The sequence below is a fragment of the Eptatretus burgeri genome, chromosome 9, assembly GCF_056783735.1.
Source record: "Eptatretus burgeri isolate ZD-2024b chromosome 9, Ebu_testis_v1, whole genome shotgun sequence".
NCBI classification, from domain to species: domain Eukaryota; kingdom Metazoa; phylum Chordata; class Myxini; order Myxiniformes; family Myxinidae; genus Eptatretus; species Eptatretus burgeri.
Window position 1 is genome coordinate 105,707,723 of NC_140969.1, and position 15,375 is coordinate 105,723,097.

Sequence of the window (15,375 nt, forward strand, 5' to 3'; positions counted from 1 at the left end):
GGCAGCAGCAACACTCTGGACAGAGTATGGTCCCAATGGATGGATGGATGGATAATTAATCAAACCAGGTGGGTTTGACTCAGCCTGTCATCCTTCCGAGGTCGGTAAAATGAGCTTGATGGGATGATTGAGCCATTTGAGTATCCTGTATCGGAGTGGGGACCTGTCCAGGATTATACCAATAGCCCAGGAGACTGCTTCGGCAGTAACAATGCTCTGTACAGAGTATGGTCCCAATGGATATCCAGATGGGAGTTTGTCTCTGGACAACTTGGCTCCGGATGAGTCCAGGCGGTGTTTAAGTCCGGGCGGTGTCTGTCTCTGGAGGCGTCTGGGCTGTGATGATACCCGGACGCGTCTGGGTGGTGATGGTGGCCGGAGGCGTCCGGGTGGTGATGGTGATCGTGTTCGGACGTGTCCGGGCGGTCATCACGTGCGGACGTGTCTGGGCGGTGATGGTGTGCGGATGCGCCCGGGTGGTGATGCTGTGCGGACGTGTCTGGGTGGTGATGGTGTGCGGACACGTCCGGCTGGTGATGGTGTGCGGACGCGTCTGGGTGGTGATGGTGTGCGGACGCGTTCGGGCGGTGATTGTGTGCGGACGCGTCCGGGCGGTGTTGGTGTGCGGACGCGTCCGGGCAGTGATGGTGTGCGGACGCGTCCGGTGGTGATGGTGTGCGGACGCGTCCGGTGGTGATGGTGTGCGGACGCGTCCGGTGGTGATGGTGTGCGGACGCATCCGGTGGTGATGGTGTGCGGACGCGTCCGGCGGTGATGGTGTGCGGACGCGTCTGGGCAGTATTTATGTCCGGATGGAAGTTCATCCCCGGACGGAATTTTTGTCTCTGGATGGGAGTTTGACTCCGGACGCGAGTTTTTCTTTGGATGTGTCCGAGCAGTGTTTGTGTCCAGACGTCTCCGGGCGGTGTTTGTCTCTGGACCATGTTGATAGTATGACAGGTAGAAAATGGATTTCAGACATTATTTTGTTTCCATCTCTTCCTATTAATCTTTGCAGAATCATTTTGATGAAACAGTATGAATCATAATTAACGCTCCACCGCACGTCTACGTTCCCTTCCTCTCACCTCATCCTGTCTTCTCTTCCCCCACCCCTCCTCCCCCCCCCACCCCTCTCTCCCTCTTTCTCCTCCACCCCCCCCCTCCCGTTTAGTATTCCGTTCGCGAAGTGACCGGTGGTATTGGCCAGTCAAGAATATAAATAGCTCTTTCAAGACTCTTTTATCCTTTTTGTTTTTTTTACTCCACAACAGTGTTTCTCAACCCCTTACAGTATACAGACCAAGCTGTTAACAGCTTGGTGTCTCTATTTTTCCTTCAAACCACTTACCCCCTTTTTCACTAACATTTAAAAATCAGAAAATAAAAAGTAAGTAAGCTAAATCAGAAACATCTGAGGATTCAGAGTTGAATGGCGAATCTCTTACCTTGAAGACGTTGAACATGTTGCTCTTCTATAATCGTGTGTCATTTCTTGAAAGTGGTGGCGCTGTTGTTTGGGCTGCAGTCAGGCTACAGTCGTGTGTCATTTCTTGAATCATTTGGAATAATTGGAGTGGAGGCAAGCTGTTAGAGGTATTTTTTTTTAATATTTTATTGCTTCGGAGCCAAATAAACATTTAAACATCCGTCACTCCGGGCATCACAACAGGTTCCCCAACGGTGTGGGGTTTTTTGGACTTTGCAATCCTCAATGAAATCAGAAAAGATGCTTTCACACCACAATTAAGTGAAGTTGTCATTCTCCACATTGAAAACTCCTGATGGCAAAGTTCCTGTTTCTTTTGTTTAAAAATACCTCAACGTGGCTTCTTTTCACAATCAGGATGCTTTGTAGATAAATGGCGGTGAAATTCCACGGGTTTAAGCGCTTCGTTTGACAATACCTCCTCACAAATAACACACTCGATTTGATTCATCCTTGGATTCAGTAAATATACATCCCAATGCTAAATATTCTGGATGACATTTCTGACAGGGAGGCTTTCGTTTCTTTGAAGGTGGCTGAGATTCCTCTTCCAGTCATAGGCCCAGGCTGGTACCCACTACCACTCGCTCGTATAAGAAATCTCTCCATTTTGCAATGCACTGTGTGTTCACTGATCACCGAGTCGAACCAGTCGTGATATTTTTTTTTTAAGTACACTCCGGAAATACGAAGACGAGTTAGGTGGGATGCAATACAAAAGTAGAAAATGATTGTACAGTGTTCAGCATGTGACAACACTGTGGGGACTGCGATGTACATCGTTGTTGAACATGAACGGAAAGTTCATATTTGTATCTATTTTGGTTAAAATGGCTGCTTTGAATGGTTTGGCTTAGAATTGCATCAAAAGCCAACAAATGCAGAAGAGTATTGTATAAAGAACACAATATATATATGAAGATGATGGAAGTCAAGGAGAAAACTTGAACGACCTGCTGTTATTAAGTAAGCATGTACAACTTGAAATATTCTTTTTTTTTTGGAGTGACTCATGAACCACAAGTGGTCTGCAGACTACAAGTTGGGAACCAATGCTCTACAATAATGTAAATGATAATGGGTGGCAGAGGAGATAACAGGAAATGATGGATTGCTATGAACTGAGTTTTTAAAATCAGGATCATAATTGAGATAACTTCTCCAGTCCCACTTTGCAGATGTATTTTGCAAATGGACTCTCATTAATATGAAAGCCCAACGTAAAATGCTTTTTTGCTTCTTCAACATAATTTTGCGACTGAAGGAACAATCCAAACTGAGAATGCAAAATCTGAACATTTTCCAAGCTCTTCGTACATTCTTGGTCAGTGAAAAGATCATTGTAGAGATGACGTGCCTGATCTATCTTTCCATCCTCAGCATAAATTTTTGCAACATCGCACATTGGCATGACAAATTTCTTTTCAGACACAGCAAATGATTTCTGGCAAAAGTAAATGGAATTGCCCAAGAAACATTTAATTTGATCTTGTTTGGTCTTTGATGCCATTCTCTCGTTTTTCAAAAGTTTGGCTTTCTTGTAGTAAACTTTCCCCAAAGTGTACCAAATTGTAGGGTTATTGGAGTTGATATTCAAACTAGCTTGAACGATTTTGATTGCTTCATCCAAGTCTTCTGAAGAGCCTTCACGTTCGAAAAATAGGCCACAGTACTTCTGAATGGTAGGATGGTTTGAGGCCTCGTGCAAGGCTTTCTCCAAGTGCAAATATGCCTCTTCACGTTGCTGTTTCATTTGACAACGCAAAGCCAGATGTACAGAAGCCATACTGTTTTCTGGGTCAAGTTCAAGGGTACGTCTGAGAAGTTTCTCTCCTTCCAAAATTTTTTTGCTGAAACAATCCCATCGATTGTATTTCCACTCCAAACGCCACAATGCAATGGCACATGCTAAAGTCCACTGAACATGATCCGGTTGACTTTTCAATGCTTCTTTGAAACAGGTTGCAGCGTTGCTGTAATGATCAAACCCGCAGTGAAACAAGGTCCAGCCTTTCTCAGCCAGCACTTGTGGATTCTCCTGTGAGGTACAATCTCTGCCCTTGGTTTCACAGCTTATCTTCTGTACTTTGTTGAGATAAGAATTGGCTTCCTGCTGGTTGTTCATTTTGTAATAGACCCAGGCATAATTGCTGTACAAGACCAGATTGTGTTCACTCATTTCCTGATGGGATGTCTTGTGAAAAGCTTCTTCAGCTGCAGCGAGGTGCTGCAGAGCACAAGACCAACTATTCTTCATTGCAGCAATGAAAGCAAGGAAGTTGTGTGCTGCAGGTTTCCAAACTTCAGAGTTGTATGTCATCTGGAATTCAATTCCTTCTTCGAGCCATGAGATTCCTCGAACAGACGCTTCCAGGTTCCAGGTGAAGTGGCATTCCAGTTGTTTCAGCTCTGCTTCTAAACCTTGATCGACCATATCAGTTTCTGAAAAACATTGAGAACGAAAAAGAGCAATCAGATTACAGACCCTCGCCAAGAGTTGTTTTGTGTAGAAAATAAATGGAAGGATGCATTAACTAAATGAAAGGTAAAAACGAGCCGAAGGGTCTTAAGTGTCTAAACGGTCTTAAAACATCAGTAGACGACCCGTGAACTCATTGAGTTCCCATTGTGACAGCGGTTGATGAAAAAAAAAAATCATTTGAAGAAAAAAAAAGATAGCTCCAGCAAACTATATCACTGAGGTTGTTTACATTGATTAAATTCTCCAGAAGAGTACTTGACTGAATGGTCAATTAATTTTTTAATAATTTTTTTCGTTGACTGATTTGAACGAAACTTGATACTGCACACTGCAGGAGAATGGTCAGTAAGGTGGCCCTAAAATTTTTGCGCTATTTTGAACCGTATTGGCTTTATTTCGGGAACATACATACATATATATATATATATATATATATATATATATATATATATATATATATATATATATATATATATATATACACACACAAGATGAGAGTTTTAGTAATATATAGATTATATGGTGTGAATGTCTAATGGTCTAAAGGGGTAGAAAGGAGTCTTAGGAGTTGTAAAGGGTGAAATAAGCTCTAAATGCTCTTAGGGTTCTTGTGGTCTTAAAGGGTCAAAGAAGGTTTTAGGGATTCTTAAGGTTCGAAATGGTCTGAAGGTCGAAATTAATCTGAGGGATCTTAGGGTTCCAAAGAGTCCAACAGGATGTAAAGGGTGTAATGGGGTCGATCGGGACTTACCTTTTTAAAGGGTCTTAGTGTTATAAAAGATCTAAGCAGTCTTATGGCTCTAAAGGTTCTTAAAGGGTTGCTGGGTTCTCAAGGGCCTTGGAGGTGTAATGGTTCTGAAGGGTCTTCGGGGGGTCTAGAGGGTCTTGCAAGCAAGGATAACCTTACACAAAAATGCTGAAACCTTTGTGGATGTGGTTGATGGTTTTCGTTGATTGGGGAGAGAGATGACTTGTAAATGCAACTACTTTTTACAATGACAAATTATATATTTTGTTGAAAGAAACCTCGACTCAGATTCTGCAACCGGTCCAGACGGCATCAGCCCACGTGTCCTAAAAACCTGCTCCTCTGCTCTTGCTCACCCTCTCTCAGTTCTATTCACCCTCTCATTTGCTCAAGGTCATCTGACATCTGCTTGGAAATCAGCAAACATTACTGCCCTGCATAGAAAGGTGCAAAAGCAGATCCCTGCAACTACAGACCAATCAGCATTCTCCCAATCATTAGCAAGGTTAAGGAATCCATCATCGCTTCAGACATTAAATCCTTCCTCTTCTCCAATGGCCTGATTTCCGATCATCAATTTGGATTCAGACCATGTCCTCTACCCTGGATATGCTGCTTCTGCTCTCCCAACAATGGATGGAGATCCCCCATGCCGGACATGAAATCAGAGCCACATCACAAGACATATCATGTGCTTTTGACACGGTCTGGCACCCTGCCCTGCTCACCAAACTCTCTTCCAATGGTATCCAAGGACATCTCCACTCGTGGCTCACAGACTTCTTCTCCTGTTGCAGTTAACATTTGGCCCGAAATGGAGTTCTCTTATCCCCTCTTCCAGTCCAGGCTGGAGTTCCTCAAGGCAGTGTTCTGGGCCCTGTTCTTTTTCTGGTTTTCATCAATGATCTCTCCGACTCTCTGCAAAATCCTCTATTTCTCTTTGCTGATGACTCCACCCTCTGCTGTACCATCTGTCATCCCTCAGACCGGCAAGCAGCAGCTTCTTCGCTCACTGCAGATCTGGGTAAAATCACAAACTGGTCCAACACGTGGAACATGTCTTTCAATCGTGACAAATCTCACACTCTCTCTATATCTCTCCGAAAGAACCGTTTAGAACCCGCCCCCCCCCCCTCATCTACTTTCTCAACAATCCTCTGGAATAAGTCCTTTCTTTCAAGCTTCTGGGTCTCACTGTCTGCCATGATCTTTCCTGGGAAAGCCACATTTCCAACCTGGTCTCTAAAGCCAGTCGCCGACTTGGAATCCTCCGTCATGCAAAGTCTTTCCTTGGCCCACCTGAGCTACTGACCACATACAAAGCTTTCATCCACAGCCTGATGGAGTACTGCTCTCCCCTCTGAGCTGGTGCTCCTGCCTCTCACCTTTCTCGGCTTCATGCTGTGGAAACCAAGGCATTTAGGATCAATGGTATCTCCCGCGATGAAGCTGAGTCTTTGAGTCTCACCCTCTCACCGCAGGCAGGTCAGTGGTCTTTCTGTCTTCTACCTTATCCTCACCGGTCTCGCCCCTCCCCCTGCTCTGTCTGGGATTTGTCCCCACCATATTTCCGCAGGGTGCTCAAGGTCCATCAACAACCCCCTTCCAGTAAAACTACCAAAATCACGAATCGCTGCTCAACTTCTCTCTTTAATTCCTGTTTTTCCCACCGTTGGAATAAACTCCCACACACGCTCTTATCTTTCCCCATCCAAATCCTCGATCTTTTCTACCCCAGTTAATCCACCCCAAAAGCCACCTCCTTCAAATTCCCTGCTTTCCTTCCTGAAAGTCCCTGTGATATCCATCTTGTATTCCCCATGTTCCCTGCCTTATCCCTCTACCTTGCACAGATCTACTCATGCAGGGGTTCCCAACCTGGGGTGGCCGCACCCCCTGGGGGTGCGAGATGGAATTTCAGGGGGTGCGACAAAGAGTGGCTTGTGTCCTTGAGTGACGAGTCACGAGTCATCACTCAGCCAGCTGCCAGTGTGCCTTGAGAAGTGATAGTAGGTGGTTGTGTTGCGTAGATAGTAATCTCGTTTACGACTATTTAATCAAAAGGAGAGAATAACAGAATTAACATACAAGTAAAGTAACTGATTGTCAGAGTATTGCTTTTAAAATCATTATAACGCAACATCTGACATAATCATTGTACATCATTACGCCTACACTGTAGGCACAAGATATTTGTCTTTGATCATTTTTACGGGCGAGTGACTGGTTATAGTACACGCGGTGATGGGCTGGGAAACTGTTGCAGCGTGTTACAAATTTGCATTGTCTCTCCATACTAAGTGTGATTTATCTTAGCACATTGACCGCCATACGTATTATTGCGTACTACCACTAGTGAACACTTTATTAATAGAATTTAATCGTGAACATTATAAACTTTCGGAAAACTAGTATTTAGGCACTTTTGCGGAATAATGGTGATTTAACAATTGCTTGTTTAATAGTCTTGAAGTTAGTATTTTATATTTGACATTAATTAATTGTAAAACGGTGTCGAAACGTGTGTTTTGAGTACTATTTAAATTTCTGCATTGATTAAAAAGGAGATTCCAGACTTGCAAGTTACCCATTGTTTTCTTCATCGGCATGCTTTGTCATCAAAAACATTTCCTCCAAATTTGAAGAAAGTCCTTGATACTTGTGTGAAGATCATCAACTGGATCAGGGGGAGAGCTTTGAACCATCGCATCTTCAAATCATTTTGTGAGGATCTGGGTTGTGTGAGCATTCAGTTTTGCTTTTCCACACAGAAGTCCGTTGGTTGTCACGAGGACAAGTTTTAACCCGCTTCTTTGAACTGCGGGAAGAAATCAAAGTTTGTCTGGAGGAGCGTGAATGTGATCTGGTTAGGGCATTGGAATCACAGGAATTCGCCCAAATGCTGGCTTACTTAGCTGACATTTTCACTCGTATGAATGACCTGAGTAGTTCTCTTCAAGGAAAAGGGATAAACATATTGAAGGCTTGTGAAAAGTTGAATTCCTTAAAAGAAAAGTTATATCTTTGGCGTCGAAGGATGGAAAGAGGCAGTCTCTTAAATTTTCCTTCACTAGAAGAGATTGTTGATGATGCTGGATCCATAACTCCTACTGTGCGTGAAGAAATTGTGGCTCATTTGGAAATGCTGTCAGAATCGTTTGATGGATATTTTGCTGCTGGAGACCTGAAGATTTCAGAAGAATGGATCATGAATCCGTATTCCTATAATTTGGAGAAAATGTCAGATGATGAGGAGCTGAAGGAAGATCTTATTGATTTGCGGACAAATCTAACTCTTGAAATGCAATTTGACAGCAAGACTTTGGAGGAGTTTTGGTGTGCAGCACTGGATATGTTCCCAAGACTTGGTGGAAAAGCACTCTGTGTCCTCATTCCATTTGCAACAACATACTTGTGTGAATGTGGATTCAGTTCTCTTTTGTCAATCAAGACAAAATCTAGGAATCGCCTGAATCCACAGGCAGACCAACGGATGGCAGTCAGCAAGAAAGTTCCACGTTTTGACAAAATCGTGAATGAGAAGCAGGAGCAAAGAAGTCATTGAATTTTATGTACACAATTGGGATTGATTTTACTGTTTACAATTTTTTCTGAATAAATTAGAATCCACTTTCTAAATTTATACTTGCATTTTATGCACTGAGTTAAAAGCTTATTTTTTTTTAAGTTCAATTTGTTCACCCGCAGTATTGTATGTGGTTCAATTTGTGGTTCAAAAATTATAAATTAGACTTCTTCATCTTCAAATGTGATATTACTTTTGAAGGGGGTGCGAACATTAATCTAACATTTCCTAGGGGTGTGGGGCATAGAAGACGATTGGGAACCACTGTCCTCATGTTGCTGTTCCCCACTGTTTTGTCCTTCCCACTCCCGCCCCTCTTGTCTCATGCCCCCCTAGCTGTGCGTTATGTGTTAGCTCTCATACGAGCCTCAACAAGGTGTACAAAAAAAAAAATTGCATGACCATTGCTTATCTGTGAATTGTATAAGGAATGTATAATGCCAAGTCATGCAAAGTTATTAAAGGAAGAGGATTATGACATGTAAGCTCAGTAAATTGACCTCTTCAGTCAAAATGGTGTGGATCAGGTACAGTAGGGCTGTCCTTATTTTATTTTTTTCGGAAATTTCAAGGGGCTATCCCGAATTTAGGTTGATATTTATGAGAGAAAAATATCTTAAAAAAAATATATGAACCCGAAAAAAAATATTTTAGGGGTTGCTGCCGTCCATCGAAATTTGAAAAAACAGAAATTCATTTTATATTTTTCTTTTTTTAAATTTTGTGCCAAAATGACATTAACATGTAATGTATGATGTTTTCTGGTGCATTAGAATCTGCAATACTGCAGAAAAATATTGTTGAACTTGGCAAGGTTTTTCCAGTCCATCTCAGTGAAACTTGAAAAGTCAAAAAAAAATCAAGATTTTTATGTATTTTTCGCGTTTTTCTAACTCCGCAGTTTGCAGACAGAGTCTTTGAACAGACGGGACAAGAGCTATAGTTCACTTGTTCAAAGTTGATTTCTTACAGTCCAGGAATCGTTTTTGGTGATCAGTTACCACTTGTAATAGGTACTGCTTTTGCTCCTCATCGTACGTAATAAGACTGTTGTACTCAGTCGCCAGGGCTACACCACGCTCTGCACAGTCATTCACAACTTTCAGCTTGCTGACGATAGTACGAAACTATCTTCAGTTTCCCATTGATCTGGGTCTTTGTGCAGAAAATCAGAGTTCAAATGCAATACATCAAAAAAACTTCTGCTTCTCGGAAATGCGAAATCTTCCAGTTTTCGGTGCTTCATCATCGTCATCGTCTTGTTCTTTTAGAGTTTGAGATATTTTTCTTTTTGTCTCAATTGACACGTTTCGGTCAAATAGACATTCTCTATTTCAAATAGACAATGTGAGATAGACATTGAAAAAAGACATTGTCTATTTGAGCGAAACGTGTCAATTGAGACAAAAGGAAAAATATCTCAAACTTTAACAGCGATTAACTAATGCTAGTATACAGAAACCCAGCTTATCAATCACCAATGGATCGTGCACTTTGTGATGCAACGCAGTGCCACTACTCACAGTTTATAGTCGAGTCGGGATTCCAACCCAGTCGGGATTCCAACACTTTATATCAACATTCATACCTGAGAGCTAAGACAATCGTTTAACCCAACATGCTGCCATCGTGCACACCATGTCCGTGCAGACCCAAACCCTGGCGTATGTGTGTAAATAGATTATCCTTACTTGAGGATGCTTGCTAATGTTTATGAACAGCTACACAACTCAGCACTTCCCTCGTTGGCACCAAAAGGTAATTTTCACCGAATGTCCTGAAAAAAAACAAAAACAATTGAGATTCGATGACATTGTTATCAGACCGAAGGAGCAATCATTGATTTTAGTGAAGGTGTTTCGCTCGGGGATCAGATTATCGAGAAATATATTACAGGCATAAAATATACTTTTTATTCCATTCTGAACATGCTAACAATGACAGATTACACATAACAATGCAGCTCACTCACCTGGATGAGAACACAGCACTGGAACCTGTGCTCTCATCCAGGAGTGATGGTGTTTATATAGGAATTACCGTGTGACATGTGTTCCATTTCCCAGCAATGACTCGTCACTAAACCTCACTTCCCTGCACAGTACTAACCGAACTTGTAAGTAGTCCTTGAGTCCAGACCTCAAATTTGGCTCATGACTGCCATCAGGAGGCACCAGATTTTATAATGCATTTTAGATAGCTAAACATCTGAGTAGTCCAAAAAGTCGATGTCGACTTTTCTATGTGGTCGCTTTATAATGCCAGAGCACACCAATCTTTATCACTAGATTCACTACCCCCAGAATGACAAAAATGAAGGAAAGTAACTGATTTTTTCCCGAGTCCTGGAATTCTTATCTTTAAATCTTTACAATATAGCTAAACTATGTTTTTTAAGATACTCTTTTGTGATTATTAGATTCATATATTACTATACTAAATGTATAAACACTAGTGTCGTGCATACTTTGGGGATTATCTTTGTAATCCATTCATCATTTCAAAAGTGCTTCAAACATTTTAAATGAGTTAATGCTGTAACATATATATACCACTTTAAACAGCATTGTATTGTTATATAGGCCTTGGTGAAAATGTACCATTATATACCACACAGTTTGACACAATAAAGACAAAGGTCCTGATTTCCTTGAGATGCACTACAAAAGGCAACCACCACCACCATGTCACATTACCTACTTCTATCTAATTTCCAATAACACCATTAGTAACCATTCTAGTTCTGTAGAATATTTATAAGATAGTTGTGATAATAGTAAACCTTTAATTTCCTTACTGCAAGTACCAGTACACTATTCTTCATTACTGGCATCATCCTCATCTGAACTGTCCTGTTCCATGGTAACCTCTGAGTCACTCTTCATATTGTCACATGTTTGTAGCTTGCACATCTCTGTGCATTTAAGCCCATTTGCCATGCACTGACAATCAGGATGACTGCATACTCGTGAGCATTTGCATGACATAAACTCAAGCACAACATCTGGGGCAGGTGGGCCCTTCATCCATTGAATGATAAGTTGCCCTTCTTCATTCAGGACCCAACCATGACCTTCAGGACTTGGGATGGATGGATAATTATGGAGGCTACGACGCCATATGCAGGATTGGTAGTTTGCCCTTAATGCATGAAAGTAAAGACAATCATTACAAGGAGGAAGCTGTCCTGATTCGATGTCACCTCTTTTTTGCTTTGAAAAGCTGATAGCGCATGTCATTGACCTCAGTAACTGGTAATCTAGTGGCACACATATGACAGGTGAACTGTATTGTGTCATACAGGTCTGCGGAGAGCATCCATCGCTGTCCAAGATCCCCTAATGCCTTCTGATACTTGGGCTCTTTTATGCAAAGCTTCAGGGCACCTTATTTACCGGCCGCTCTGAAAACGGGCTCTGACCTTCCCTACTGTCTCCCCCAAACCTATCACCTTTGCCTGTCTTTGCCCATACCCACTCCTTTAGTTTGCAACAAGAAAATTTAGACTTCCCCCTTTTTATTCATTTTTATTTTATTATCATTATTTTCTTAATAGATATATTTTTCTTTATAATGCTTGTCCCCAACCCTCCTACTGTGTCTGGCTCACCTATCCTGTCCGTCGACTCCGAACCCCGAAGATCTTTTTTTGGAGGGGAATAAGAGAGAGACTAGTGTCCTGCCTCGAGGCCCAACAAAGCCTTAGAACAACCTCCACAGAGTTCAGCAATCTTCTCAGTATGAGTCCAGCGAAGGGGTACATTTTTTTTTAACTACCCTAGCATTTTTTACACTTTAAACTATGCCCGGGGCTTTTCAACACGCCTGTCACTTTAAACTATCGGTTCAAACAACCACGATTCCCGTCACGTGTGTTGGTGTCCATTATTACTTTGGGCCCTGCCCACAAATTTTCTCTCGTGCCCTTGCACAATGTTGTGGCTGGGCAGTGTGGCTTAACTGGCAGGGACTTCCGTCTGCCGAACTCTAACTACGGCATCCCCGGGCCCTGAGGCTGTCTCCGAGCATACCTGCTCCCTATTAACACGGGGACTGCCCTTCCCGGCTACTCCCCCGCATATGCCCATGTGGCATCTCGGCGCTACGGGTCCAGTTTCCGATGGGTCACCTGTGCCCAGTACACTATCCCGGTTCCTTGGACCCATGGCCTACTCTGGCCGACTAGTCCAGTGCCCTGGGTGCCCTCTACTCAATACTCACCGTTCCACAGCCACGCTCCCAGCCGGTCAATGGACTCCTGCACCCTTCAAAAAGGTTACGTGCCTTCTCTAAACACCAACAACAAAACGACCTCCTTTTATCAAAGATATCAAAACAAAATGATATCAAGAATCTAAGTACTATCCGAGGAGGGAGAGGGTGTAAAGCCTCATTGGGTTTGCACTCTTACACAGGCTGTGACTCAGTAAGTGCCTTTGGAGGACGTGGTAAATTAGGTGCCCTGAATCTTTGCATAAAATAGCGTATCAGAAGGCATTAGGGGATCTTGGACAGCGATGGATGCTGTCAGCAGACCTGTATGACACATTACAGGAGTTTACCTGTGATATTGTTGTGGGCCAGGGGTTGGTGGCGATAAACGACCACTAGGTGGAGCAGTGGAGTCGTCTCCCACCGAACACCCGGAATTTAGGTCGTGAACCTTGGATAATTCCAAAGGTCACGGGTCCCTTAGCAGACCGTGGACGCCAATACCTCGACCACGTGGGGTAGGGTTAATTGCCGAATTTCAATATACCTAAGTACCCTAAGTACCCACGCAGTCTCGCTACCGGGCAAACCACACTCTCGACGGGCTCTGTCGAACCGGGTCGCTCTGGCGACCTCGGTCCATTATAACCGAGCGGAATTACCAGAGTCCGTCAACAATATTTTTGCCAAGTTCAACAATATTTTTCTGCAGTATTTCAGATTCTAATGCACCAGAAAACATCATACATTACCTGTTAATGTCATTTTGGCATAAAATTAAAAAAAGAAAAATATAAAATGAATTTCTTTTTTTTCAAATTTCTATGGATGGTCGCAACCCCTAAAATGTTTTTTTTCGGGTTCATACTTTTTTATATATTTTTTTTCTCATAAATATCAACCTAAATTCGGGTCTGCCCCTTGAAATTTCCGTTTAAAATAAAATAAGGACAGCCATGAGGTACAGACATGATTGCCTTTCACTAAAACCATTCACGAATGAACTGGCCAGGCTTTCGGTTCTGACGAGCATTTATTTGTAATTTGTTCAGGATGCCGGCGATAACTCGCTGACTCGTCACCAAACATAGCTTGGGATCTTTAACATCGATTAACTAATGCTAGTATACAGGACACCCAGCTTATCAATCACCAATGATCGTGCACTTTGTGATGCAACGTGCTGCCACTACTCACAGTTTATAGTCGAGTCGGGATTCCAACCCAGTCGGGATTCCAACAATTTATATCAACATTCATACCTGAGAGCTAAGACAATCGTTTAACCCACCATGCTGCCATTGTACACACCATGTCCATGCAGACCCAAACCCTGGTGTATGTGGTAAATAGATGGCCCGTACTTGAGGATGCTTGCTTATGTTTATGAACAGCAACACAACTCAGAACTTCCCTCGTTGGCAGCAAAAGGTAGTTTTCGCCGAATGTCCTGAAAAAAAAAAAAACAATTGAGATTCGATGACATTGTTATCAGACCGAAGGAGCAATCATTGATTTTAGTGAAGGTGTTTCGCTCAGGGATCAGATTATCTGGAAATAGATTACAGGCACAAAATATACTTTGTATTCCATCCTGAACATGCTACCAAAGACAGATTACACATAACAATGCAGCTCACTCACCTGGATGAGAACAGCACTGAAACCTGTGCTGTCATGCAGGAGTTAGGGTGTTTATATTCGAATTACCGCGTGACGTGTTCCATTTCCCAGCAATGACTCGTCACCGAAACTCACTTCCCTGCACAGTACTAACCGAACTTGCCAGTAGACCTTGAGCCCAGACCTCAAATTTGGCTCATGACTGCCATCAGGAAGCACCAGACTTTATCATGTATTTTAGATAGCTAAACATCTGAGTAGTCCAAAAAGTCCATGAAGACTTTTCTATGTGGTAGCTTCGTGCCAGAGCGCACCAATCTTTATCACTACCCCCAGAATGACAAAAATGTAGGAAAATAACTGATTTTTTTCCTCCTCCTGGAATTATTTTCTTAAAATCTTTACAATATCGCAAAACTATGTTTCATAAGATACTCTTTAGTGATTATTAGATTGATATATTACTATACTAAATGTATAAACACGAGTATCATGCATACTTTCGGGATTATCTTTGTTATCGATTCATCATTTCAAAAGTGCTTCAAACATTTTAAATGAGTTAATTCTGTAACATATATACCACTTTAAAACAGCATTGTATTGTTATATAAGCCTTGGTGAAAAATGTACCATTATATACCACACAGTTTGACACAATAAAGACAAAGGTCCTGATTTCCTTGAGATGCACTACAAAAGGCAACCACCACCATGTCACATTATCTACTTCTATCGAATTTCCATTAACACCATTAGTAACCATTCTCGCCCTGCAGAATATTGATAAGTTAGTTGTGATAATAGTAAACCTTTAATTTCCTAACTGCAAGTACCAGTACACTATTCTTCATTACTGGCATCATCCTCATCTGAACTGTCCTGTTCCATGGTAAACTCTGAGTCACTCTTCATATTGTCACATGTTTGTAGCTTGCACATCTCTGTGCATTTAAGCCCATTTGCCATGCACTGACAATCAGGATGACTGCATACTCGTGAGCATTTGCATGACATAAACTCAAGCACAACATCTGGGGCAGGTGGGCCCTTCATCCATTGAATGATAAGTTGCCCTTCTTCATTCAGGACCCAACCATGACCTTCAGGACTTGGGATGGATGGATAATTATGGAGGCTACGACGCCATATGCAGGATTGGTAGTTTGCCCTTAATGCATGAAAGTAAAGACAATCATTACAAGGAGGAAGCTGTCCTGATTCGATGTCACCTC

The 15,375-nt window shown here is 42.3% G+C and overlaps 1 protein-coding gene across 1 annotated transcript; it reads right to left on the reverse strand.

Annotated features, from left to right (window-relative positions):
• Positions 1 to 1,169: 1,169 nt before the first annotated feature.
• Positions 1,170 to 14,182, reverse strand: LOC147020848 (antiviral innate immune response effector IFIT1-like). Its single transcript, XM_085896533.1, has 4 exons — positions 14,162 to 14,182; positions 13,882 to 13,967; positions 9,997 to 10,082; positions 1,170 to 3,931 (listed from the first exon to the last, which is right to left on the reverse strand). Exon 4 carries the CDS (start codon positions 3,921 to 3,923, stop codon positions 2,631 to 2,633), a length of 1,293 nt encoding a protein of 430 aa, XP_085752659.1. The 5' UTR covers positions 3,924 to 3,931; positions 9,997 to 10,082; positions 13,882 to 13,967; positions 14,162 to 14,182; the 3' UTR covers positions 1,170 to 2,630.
• Positions 14,183 to 15,375: the final 1,193 nt, after the last annotated feature.

What these genes read in the sequence shown, in the direction of transcription:
- LOC147020848 (XM_085896533.1), bottom strand. Translation starts at nt 3,923, where the DNA reads ATGGTCGATCAAGGTTTAGAAGCAGAGCTGAAACAACTGGAATGCCAC.